This window comes from Drosophila novamexicana, unplaced genomic scaffold (genome assembly GCF_003285875.2).
Source record: "Drosophila novamexicana strain 15010-1031.04,08,12 unplaced genomic scaffold, DnovRS2.1 tig00000644-arrow-pilon, whole genome shotgun sequence".
Lineage (NCBI taxonomy): Eukaryota > Metazoa > Arthropoda > Insecta > Diptera > Drosophilidae > Drosophila > Drosophila novamexicana.
In genome coordinates this window covers 855,081-867,110 of record NW_020824814.1, presented here as the reverse complement: position 1 = coordinate 867,110, position 12,030 = coordinate 855,081, and the positions used below count along the sequence as shown (strand labels likewise).

General features: G+C 37.6%; 1 protein-coding gene across 2 annotated transcripts; it reads left to right on the top strand.

The window, feature by feature from the left end:
* The first annotated feature begins 4,806 nt into the window (after nt 1-4,806).
* Nucleotides 4,807-10,870, top strand: LOC115762625 (proton-associated sugar transporter A). 2 transcript variants are annotated; one of them, XM_030704927.1, is made up of 4 exons: nt 4,807-5,448; nt 7,842-9,261; nt 9,919-10,093; nt 10,183-10,870. In XM_030704927.1, exons 2-4 carry the CDS (start codon nt 7,868-7,870, stop codon nt 10,402-10,404), a joined length of 1,791 nt encoding a protein of 596 aa, XP_030560787.1. In that variant the 5' UTR covers nt 4,807-5,448; nt 7,842-7,867; the 3' UTR covers nt 10,405-10,870. The 2 variants fall into 2 exon arrangements, with proteins under 2 accessions (XP_030560787.1, XP_030560788.1); XM_030704928.1 differs by having other exon boundaries at nt 5,442-5,448; nt 7,848-9,261.
* The last annotated feature ends 1,160 nt before the right edge of the window (nt 10,871-12,030 follow it).

Here is a 12,030-nt window from a genome sequence, read left to right as displayed (position 1 = left end):
ACAACAACAACAAACACAACAATGTGCAAAGTGTGTGTAAAATGTGGAAAACAAATTGAAAAACCAAATAAATGTCGCCGCAGACACTGACGAAAGGCAAAGTTCTTGAATATGACACGATATTTGAACTATGTAGAGCTAGGTTTTTGCTTAAAGAAGAAATTACCAGGCTGTCGTGCGGCTCACGCAAGCTAACCCATTTCCAGGTCCAGTTCTCAAAATGTTCGATCAAGGGAAGCTTCTGTAGATCGAGACCCCTTTCTCCCTATCACTCGCCTGAATGTGAAAAGTCCAATTATGCTTTAGCTAAGAAAAAAGAAACAGCACTTGCAGCATATTTTTGGGCTTAATGAAAAGCAGCGCCAGCAGAAATCAAATAGCCTACGGCAAGTCTCATAGCTGCCAGCTTTGTGTAGGCTCAGAGTTAACATGACTTGTTCAGCGAACTATGCTAACGTTAACATAATGTTAACATTATTTTACGATTATTTAACAATTATTTTAAGCTACTATTTTTTAATGCATTCATAAATCAGCTTTGGGTTTATTGAAGAGATTTGTGCATTGTTGATAATTAGAAATAAATCTGTCCAAACAATTTACCGAGATTTGGCGAAGATAAAGCCGTTCGGCTATCAGGCTCTGACGTTGAGAGATAAACGGCCCACATTGTATATCATATCAAATGATATGACTATATGTATGCACTGCGGCGATAAGAATGTCATCGTCACTTTTGCAGTCGCTCGCAAATTGTATGCCCAAAAAAACTGGCCGATTTGTTTGGCTCGATTACCGGTTTGCTGGTCCAACAAATATATACAACCCCTTCATGAGCGCCGCTCTGGGCCCAAAATGAGAGCGAGAGTGTGTCTAGACAAGTCAATGACTTGGCACATTTCGTTGTGGGCTGAAGACCACAGTTTTTACATCATTTTGCTACTCTCTTTTTTTTTATTATTTTGTATTTCCTTACCACATCGATACGTATCTGTGCTCATGCCGAAAGTCGCAAATTTGTGCTAATTGTTTGTGCGAATATGTTCCAAACAAGCTGCTTCATGTTAATTCTATTCAATCCCAGTATACACAGATATTTAGGAAGAGTCCAAGACTAGAATATGCATATATAAATATATATATATATATATATGCAGCTATTTAGACAGCTGTTTATCTCTTCGATTCTGGCAGCAATTTTGCATTTTTGGGCAACTCATTAAAAAAGTTGCAAGTAAGCAATAAACTAATTCCTTTATTGTCATTCTGATAATAGATTAAATGTTTTGTTTTTGAATTTTTTCTGTGAATGCCCTTTTAAAATACGTGTTTTAGATATTTAAATAGGGAACATGAATGAATAATATTGACATATCCAAAAGACAAGTTTTGTAGAAATTGTTTTATGGCTGGGTCTGTGCCTTACGCATCATTCAATATATAGCTAGAGTTAATGTTATATACTAGAATATTCTAATCGGGAGTGCTCGACCAGGGGATATCCAGGACCTTCTTCTACGAACAACAAATGCAGCCCATGCCAGGGGGACATCGGGAGGTAGCTATCAAATAAAGCATACCTAATCTGGGAATAACATTCTAGAAGCTACATGTCAAGTTTGGAATTTTAAAGATATTTTTGGGGCAAGTTATCGAAAGCATACTTACGCTGTGCGTGTACTAGGAGAAACTACGTTACGACGGACGGACAGACAGACGTGCAGACGGATAGACAAGCGGATAAGCCTAGATCAAGCCGTCTTTTAATGTTCATCAAGAATATATTGAAACTATGTACTTTATGGGAGATCGCAGATGCTTCCTTCTGCCTGTTACATACACTTGCCCTCAAGCATTATCGCCTATTCACCTATTTTCAATGGTCAATTTAAAGCACAAGACAACATATTCAAAGTTAGATTTATTTCGTTAGATATTTACTAGCGACTAGAAATTTATTAACACTTAAAGATAACCTTCACTTTCGCGCGTGAGGCGTGCAGAGATAAGCGTAAGACGAAAATATTTGCGCGTAAACAAAAACTGAAAGAAAGACACTTGAATGGAATTTCCCAAATGATTTTGGGCATTTTTCCTAGCATTTTTCCATGAGTAGCAGTGTGACCAAAGCGAGATAAAGCGACAGCCCAGCTGGATGTAAATTTAGTATGCTTGCTTGGCCTTCAGCCTGTTTCAGCGAGAGAACTGGTTGCGGTTCATGTTCCTTGAATAGTAGTTTCTGGTCAGGCTAAATGAATACGGGTAAGAGTGCCAGTTAACTGGTAGGGATTGCCCGACTTGGAGATACCTTGCGCCCGGCGTCGAGCTGGCATTGCAATGATTCTAGCTACCCTTTGGAAATAGAACAAAATTTAACACAATATTCACTTTAGCTTGAAAGTTGTTTGGTAAATGTGAATGCGTGTTTATGCCAAAGTAAAAGACTCTACCTTAACTTTATATCAATTTTACAGGGTATATTTGAAGGTATTGTGGAAATGTGGTTACTCTTGAAAGACCTTCACATATCAATCCCTTACAATAATCGAGTTATGCTTAAGAAACCTCTCATGAAATCTAATTTACGGAAATTATGAAAATGAGAGAGGGGGCATTGAAAAAGAGGCGTATGATAGACCAGAATATATATTTCGTTTCCTCAGCTTGAACGTATTTTGAGCTTGGGAGACAGACTAACTGGACTAGAACGATTCAGCTTAGATACCGAATGGGGTCGGTGAAACCTCCTTCCGCCTGTACACAAAACTAATATACCCCATTTTGGACATATTAAATAGGTTGAGGGTATACAAATACAAGAATTTTGTGCAGAGCTTTGAAGCCGAGAGCTGATGAAATGCTCTACATTTGATTGCAAAAGACTTGCTACAGTAGTCGCTCGCTAAATGGCACGCTACGATTTCAGGCTCTCATTTGCGCGCTTTTTAAATACTACAACTAAGTGTTTACATTTTGGCTTTAACTACATTCAATAAATTTAACTAGAAAATTGTTGTCTGTCAAAGGTTGCGCTGTGATTGGCATGAAATGGGTAAATTAAACCAAAATGCATTACAAATAGGCAACGAACATTCTGGGTATACCGAAGATTAAATGCCCTTGCAGAGATGACTATTATTAAAATTGCCACAATGATAAATATATATATAATTAGCGTATGGAATTATTTGACAGTATACAAATATTGTGGCTCAATTAAAGTTGTTTTTTTTTTAATTTAATTCGTAGATTTATCACGATCACGTTTTTTAGTTACTCACATTTTGTAAATCACACTTTAGTCGACAATTACAACAGACGTGGGCAAAGGCAACAACCATTTAAGATATCGAAACAAACAGAATTATGTATATGAAAAGTGAAGTTTATATATGACTGACAAAATATCACCATATATATATATATATATTTGAAGCTTTTCACAATAAGGTTTTTCTGTTGTTCAAAAATATGCATGCACTTATACTTTTCTTGATTAAATTTAATGTCTATTTGTTACAGTCAATATTAGTTAAAAACAATTACAAGGAATTTAGGCCCAACTATAATAAACATGCCAAGAATATAAAATATAAATATGACAGTCACATTTGCTGTTTAGGTTAACTCAACCTAAGTATATATAGAAGCTGTAGAGTAGAGAATTTTTTGTGAAGTTACAAATAGATATTTTATATATTATTATATAGTAATCAATGTTGCTTTGTGAGTCTAGAATTTGGGAAATATGTGAATTCAAAGCGCAAGCAATTCTTCTTTGCCTCAAAATGTTGCAGAGTTCATGAAATAGTTCAAGTACCCAATGTTAGGGCATCAGGCCAAAGAAACCCAACAACCAATATGAGCATAAAACAGATAAAAGAAAGCCCCGCACCCTTCTGTCGAGAAGGCGCGTGATGCTCAGAGCGAGCACAGACAGAGAGCGAAGGAGAGATAAAGTGAGACACAGCGGAAGATTTGCAAAAATGAGCAGCTGCTACACTGCAAAAAAAAAACGTAACAAAGGGTTTTCAAATGTTGGAATGAAATGTTTTAGTCATAGATGGAGAGATCTTCGCACCTATAAAGTAAACTATGTCTATTGTTGCTCTTTGTGATTTGTTTTATGCAAATTTATCTCTGAGCCTTAAGGCTATATTCAAGAAACTTGCCAAAGCTTCTTCCTTTCGTACATAGTTTATCGAGAGCTGAATCGGATCGTATCACTATATTCAAACAGCAGGAATGATCTCTCCACAATGCCACTGGGAAAAATTTCATTTTTTTTCAACCTGGCATTTTGTCTTGTTTTGACTACGAATTCTACTTCTTGCACTTGATATAAGTTCTGTTTTGTTTGTGAATATTTCTGAATTACGTACTCAACACACAAACAAAAGGGTATTAAATCGTCGACATGGTGAAAATTCGTGCTGTCTTGTTTATTTATATTATCAGTTTTACAAACAAAACGTAGCTGCACACTTTGATATAAATAATTGATTTATTATATTACGCCGAACGTATGCGGCAGACTTTTTGGCACAGTGCACGCTCCATAATTGAGAGAGAGAGTGCGTATGTTGCATGCTGTGTATAAATACGTGCGTCTAGCAGCCGACGCTTCAGTCAAGCAGTTGCAGGGCAGAGGAGATCAGCTCCAGATCGTCGCAAATACATATCGACAGAGAGGGGAAGGCCAAAAATAACGTCAATTCAAGCAGACAAAGCATAAGCGAGCCTCTATAGCTATAGATATATGTATATATGTATATACAAATATAGCTATATATTATATATTATATATATATCGAAAATTAAATTGTTGTGCGTGTCTTGTCATTGCTTTTGGTGACTTTTATTTTGTTGGTCTATTTAAGCGTAACGAAAGCATTTTTCATGTCTTGCCAAAAAAAAGTTGCCAGCGTTCAGCCCAATGTAGTAAAAATTTCCAACAATCGACCCGCGGCAATGTCAGCACTTTAACAAGAGCCAAAAAACAAAACAAAATAAAAAACAATTTAAAATAAAAATAAAGAAAAAAGATAAAGATAGCATAAAACATACAACTAAAGAGCTCGAGCAGACGGAGCAAAAAATTATTAATTTGTGATTATAAACAACGTGTGTTATATCGACTGGATGGGTAAAGTTATGATAGTTAATTCATTGCCGCCGCCCAAACGAAAGTGCCACGCCCACGCTCGCTGCAAGCAACAAACGAAAAAACAATTAAAACTTAAGAAAATCGAAATCTATTTTCTGCACAACAATCTGTGCAAGAGAAAAACTTTATCGCATTTTCAATTATTGACGCTAAACCTTAAATCGGAAAGTGAGTGAGAAAATTCAAGTGAACATTTGAACAAATCGAAACTAAACTAAGTAAAAGGAAAATCGATTGAACAAAATAAATATTTATACATACATATATAAGCTTTCACAGAGGTAAGTGGCAAAAAGTTAATTATGTGTTCATATAAATATTTATAGCATTTTTTTTTTATTTATTATTTATATTGTCTTTGGCAAAACGAACTTCGTGCTGAGCTACGATTAGCTTGTAAAGAATGGTTTTTTTCCTCTAATTAATATGCATATATGTAACATCCTGTCCAATACACAATCGAATTCTCTCAGCGGCATCTAATTATAATGAAGCCTAGCTCTTAAATGATCATCTTAATTACAAAAAAAAAAAAAAAAAACTCAACAACAACAAACGGAACAGCAAGAGAATTGAAACGCATCATTAAATGAAATACGTGTGAAATTGTGTATTGTTGTGTGCACAGTTTTATGGCCAAATATGTTAATCAACTTAAGATCGGAACCTAAACTCATCAAATTATTAGCTTTTACAACTGAAATTGAAAAATAAAAAAAAAATAATAAAACATATAAACTTACTTCCTAATACCAGCCGCTAATTAATGTCAGCAACAGCAAAACTGATTAGCATTCAGTCTGATTATTTCTCGTGCATATATTAAGACAAATTATTGACCTAGTCAGCACAGCGACACGAGCTACAGATTCGCATTTCTTTGATGTGTCTACGTGCCACATATATATACAATTATATATATTTATATATATATATACATATGTATAGCTTATATCGTGGAGATATCGTGATAAGAGCAGTCCGCATGACCTGCGGCTTTGTTGAATTGACACAAAGTGCCGGACAATAATGGGAATGAGCGGGCGTTCATCACAAAATTCGTCACTTTAAATTAGCTGATATTTTTTGTTGTATTCTGATACCCTGTAAAAAACCAATTGGCAGCTGCAGCAACTTAGAAACTTCTAGAATAACAAAGTTGTCTTTAATTAAGAACTCTTCAAATCTTGAATTCTAATTTATTTCGGCTTTTGCATACATAAATATATTAAAAAGCAATAAAATGTGCCCTAGTTGCAGTTTAATAGAGAATAGTTTAATTTCGGTATACATTAGTGCTTGAAACTTTCTTTTTTCAGTCCATTCAAGTTTTTATTTTGTTAGTATTATTTTTTAGCAGCTTTGTCTAACACATCTGAAATCTTACCTAAAAAGAAGTTATGATATTTTGTTATATTCCAAATAAGATTTTTAATGAATTTGAACTTTAATTGATTAAATATACAAATTTAAGATCTAAATTATTAATTTAAAAAAAAAGAGAAATCAGAACAAAACAATTTTTTAAAAAAAAATTATAATTCTTACATTATTTATTTATATATGTATGTTTCTACGTCGTTCTGAAATTCACCCCTAAAATCTCAATCAAACAATAAACTTAAAAAACTAGGTCCATTTACAGGGTATCTTTGAGGCGACTAGCGCCGTGCTGTCTATTAATGAATTGTTATAATATAATTGTGTATTAATAAAATTCTTTAGCTCTTGCTGTTTGCTTTCATTAAAGCTGTGGACTCACATAAAGGAGATTGTGATATAATTGAGCTGCAATATTGTCTGCACTCAATGCGCTCTGCAAAAATGTATTATTCAAATGCATATTCTTAGCTAAGTGATTAAATAGATAACAAATAAGGCCATTAAAAAGCGGTTGCTTTCATATATTATTCCACATCATGTTCTGCATTCGTATTACAATCAACTGCCTTGTTTTGTTTTTGTTTACGTGTTGTTGGGTTTTGAGTTCGGATTTCTGACAACAAAGAGCCGAGCCAGGCGATAAGTGAAACGCTTCAGTTTCAAATTGCATTTGCATTTGATTCAATATTTACGCTTGGATTTGTGGCCCTCAGATCAAATGCTGTTCGAACTTTGAACTGGAGTAAACGCATAGCCTCGCGTCAATTGAATGCTGTTGCACTGAGAGAAAAGCGTTGTGCTATATTCAGGTTGGAATGCGAAAGATAGATACTTATGCTGTCCTGTTCTTAAGCTTAGATTTCTTTGTTCAATTATCAGAAATTAAATATAAATTTTACTAAGAAAGAAGAAGCAAAAATTATGCTAGATTGTGTACCTACAAGAGAGAGGTCGCTGGTTCAAATTCAACAAAGAACAAAGAAAAGGAATATATATGGAATCTAACAATAATCCAAACGATTATGCAACTAATTTAAAGACTTCTTCGGAAATCGCGACTTGGTCTAAATTTAAACAAAGCTCAAACTCGAATTCAGTCAGTTATTTCCCTAAGTGTACCCCTGGCGACATTGCACGCCACTCAATTAATAACAGATCTTCGCCAACAGCTGCTTAGACGTGCCGCGACGCACATTCCGCTCAATTGGATTCAATGTCTTCCGTTTCGCTCTCAATAACGTAGAACTTGACCAATCTTAACACGAATCATATCTATATATATATATTTTAGCCGCAGTTCGAACCAAGTGCTCAGCCATGGTTGGTGTTGCCGCCGATACAGCGCAGGCCGCACAGCTATCCTCGGCCAAGAATCCCATGATTAAGTACATGCTAAAGCAGCGCGAGAATCATGCACGTGCCCAGGATGCGGACTATTCGCATGTTTTTCGCCGCAAGACACGGCTCGAGCTATACCGCATGTCCGCCATTGCGATGGCCATTGAGTTTGCGTACGCGGCCGAGACGAGCTTTGTGTCGCCCATTCTGCTCCAAATTGGCATCGATCACAAGCACATGACCATGGCCTGGGGCCTGTCGCCGCTGATCGGGTTCTTTGTCTCACCGCTGCTGGGCAGCATCAGTGATCGCTGCCAGCTGCGCTGGGGTAGACGCCGGCCCATCATCTCGCTGCTGTCGCTGGGCATACTCTGTGGCCTGATACTGGTGCCCTATGGCAAGGATCTGGGCGTCTGGCTGGGCGATGTGGGCTACAATTACACCGAACTGAGTCCGACTTTTGGCAATGAGAGCGCTGTGGCCGCTTTTCTGTCCGCCGAACCGGAACCCGGCGCAACGGCTGCCAATTTTAAATTTGCCGTAATTCTGACCATTTTGGGCATGGTGCTGCTGGACTTTGATGCGGACACTTGCCAGACGCCGGCGCGCACCTATTTGCTAGACATGTGCGTGCCTGAGGAGCAGCCCAAGGCGCTGACCACATTCACACTATTCGCGGGCTTTGGCGGCACCATTGGCTATGCCATTGGCGGCATCGATTGGGAGACGACACACATTGGCACATTTCTGGGCGGCAACATACCCACGGTCTTTAGCCTGGTGACAATTATCTTTGTGATCTGTTATCTGGTCACGGTGACCACATTCCGGGAGATTCCGCTCAAACTGATCGAACGCGATGAGATGCTGCGTCCCCTGTCCGAGGCGGCCATCAAGAAGGAGCTGCAGAAGAACAACAATGCCATCTACTATATACAGGAGAACTCCACGCTGGACCAGCAGCGGGCCAATGAACTGAAGGCCAACGAGCTGAAGGCCAATGGCTATCAGAATAGCTATTTGCCGGCGCTTAGCGATAAGGTGAAGCCGCGCGATCCGGAGCTTCAGGTGGAGGACCATACGCCCATCTCGCTGCGTGGCTATTTGAAGAGCATCTTCATAATGCCGCACTCGATGCGTATGCTGGCCCTTACCAATCTTTTCTGCTGGATGGGTCATGTCACCTATTGCCTGTACTTTACCGACTTTGTTGGCGAGGCGGTCTTTCATGGCGATCCCACGGCGCCGCCCAACTCGGCGCCGCTGCAGCTTTATGAGGAGGGCGTGCGCTTCGGCTGTTGGGGCATGTCCATCTATGCCTTCTCCTGCTCCATTTACTCGATGTCGGTGACCAAGCTGATGAAGTGGTTTGGGTAAGTACAAACAGGGGGTGTTTCATGTCGCAAATGCTATTGGAATGGATATTCAAATCTTGTCGAGAAATGGGTTACAAGAGATATATAAAATATATATATATATCTTTATTGACTTTTCAAGTGAATCGAAACTTGCAGTAGTATCTCATCAAAATTGTATTAATTTATTAAATAGATCTCTTAGAATGGACCTTAAATGTATATTAGTATATTATACAGATCCCTTAGCATCAGTCAAATATGGAGATCCTATACAGAAAGAAATCGTTTATTATTTGACGTCCGTCGTCCTTGAAGGCTGGAACCCTACACTACATTTTGAGCTCTGGATCTGCAAGAGTTAGAATAGATCTCATAGTATTGATAAAATAGAAGGCTCATAAAAAATTAAGTTTAACATATGTCTTCCGTTTCCTTGAGGGTTCGAACCCTACTCTTCATTTGCAACATATTCTAACTAAACTCTGAAAGCGCGAGCTTGACCTAACTGACCTAACTAATATATCCTGTCAATAAGGCATATACTAAATAAAGTATATACTACATATAGATATGATAATGCAATAGAAGGATCGGTCAAAATTAAAGTTTTTGTGAGGTTATTAAAGCCTTCGGCAAACCGAAGCCTAATGTTTCTTCTTGTTTCTCTTGTAGCACGAAGTCGGTTTATATCAGCGGCATGATATACTATGGCATTGGCATGCTGATCCTCGGCCTGTGGCCGACCAAGTGGGGCGTACTCGTTTTCAGCACCTCGGCGGGCATACTCTATGGCACGCTCTTCACCATGCCCTTCATCCTGGTGGCCAACTATCATGCCAAGAATTGTGTATGTAATTAGAACTTTCTCTCTCTCTCTCTCTTTCTGTCTCTCTCTCTCTCTCTTTACTTGTCTCAACTTCTCGCTTTCTTTTGCAGTTCCGCGTGCATAATGGCGAGACGGTGCCGCTGAAACAGGCACGTGGCCTGGGCACCGATGTGGCCATCATTAGCAGCATGGTCTTCATTGCCCAACTGATTGTCTCGCTGAGCGTTGGCCCGCTCGTCGCCTGGATGGAGACCACATGCGCCATTTTGTATGCCTCGACATTTTTATCCTTTGCCGCGGCCATAGCCGCCATGTTTGTGCTCTATGTGTAGGCGCCCTTGGGCGGGCATATTGATAGTCCCCCGTTGTTGTTTTTTTTCTTTGGCAGACAATGCCGCCTCGTTAATTGCTAGATGAAATTAACCGGCGTTGCTGTATTAATTTGATATTTATGATTTTTTGTGCTGTCCTATCAGCAGCAGCATCTGCAACTGATGTACTATGTACTTACGTACATCAAGCATGTCATACGCACATCCATTGTTCGTGTTTCAATGCGTATTACAATTTTTTTGCCCACTTTCAGGCATTGTTATATATTAACATAGTATTTTAAAGCATGCTTTTGAGCGCGTTTGGTTATATTGCAAAATTATTTAAAATTCAGCGGCCTGTTTTTTAGATTGCGTTTCCGAGCATACTTTAAGGAAATGAAATGAATTCTTTCTCTGTTTCAATTCCGTTCAGATTTCGTGCTCAAAATTTGATCAAAATTGACATAACAATATATGAAAAAAAGAATCGTGTTCAGCAAATTAATTGTTATTTAATTATTAAATATCTATATAGGATATATTTTATTTAAATTTATAATTATTTAAGTGCAGCTTCCACTGAGTAAACTTTCTTTTTGCATATTATTTTCTTATCTATTTTTGTTGAAAATAACATTCAAAATTATTTGACGAAGCATATCCAAGCTTATTAAAATTGGCTGAACCTGTTGAAGGGCAATTAATAAATTTATTAGTGAGGAAAAAACTTTAAAAAGAAATCCACTTGCAATGCAACCAAATTTATCTGTCCAAACGATTCGAAATCTAAGACAGGCTCGTATATTTTCCTTAACAAAATCATTCAATTAATAAAAAAATTAAAATTTGTTCTTTCCTTTTTCAAGGAGATTAATTGATTTTTTCCAAACACCAAAGCTTATTTATTTACTTTCTAAGAATTTATTAAAACTGTATTAAAAAGCAATTAGGAAAAAGGAGGTCGAGCAACAATTCGATAATCATATTCAATCTCAATTGAACTATGTATTTTGTCTACAGCAATTTAGGATAATCAGTGATTAGATTTAGTATGAGTATAATTATAATATCATTTGATGTATTAACATATGAACAAGAATCGTGCCGTGCTTCAAATAGCAGCAGATTTTATTGCGTTCAATTTAAGCACAGCTGAGTTTCATTCTGTGTGGCTGGCAAAACAAAGAAGCATAATACGAAATGAAATTAAAAATTGTCTTGACACGCACCTTAAGAGATTTTACCCAACAACTAAGCTGTCGCATCGCCCGAACAATGGGTAACAAGAGCGGATATTAATTTTTACGCTCGTGCATGGCATTTGAATACAATTTTTAATTTCCCCAAGTGCACTTCTTGTACCCTGCATAAATTGCACTAGCACAAGGTATACGAACCGCACACATTAAAATATTTTATAATTATGTATGTATGTAAATAAATAAAGCAAAACTGAGTTGTCTTTCAATTGTCTGTCTGCGACTTTGATATACCAATATCGCTTTGGTATGGCAATGGGTATCTGTAGAGCTCTAAAACTTGAGGATTTAACTAAAAGTCGCGCACTTCGGACTCTTATTGGTTACCGTCTGCCCGACTGCTTCCAATTTCCTTAGTGGCAGCACATGCCACGCCCATTTTTGA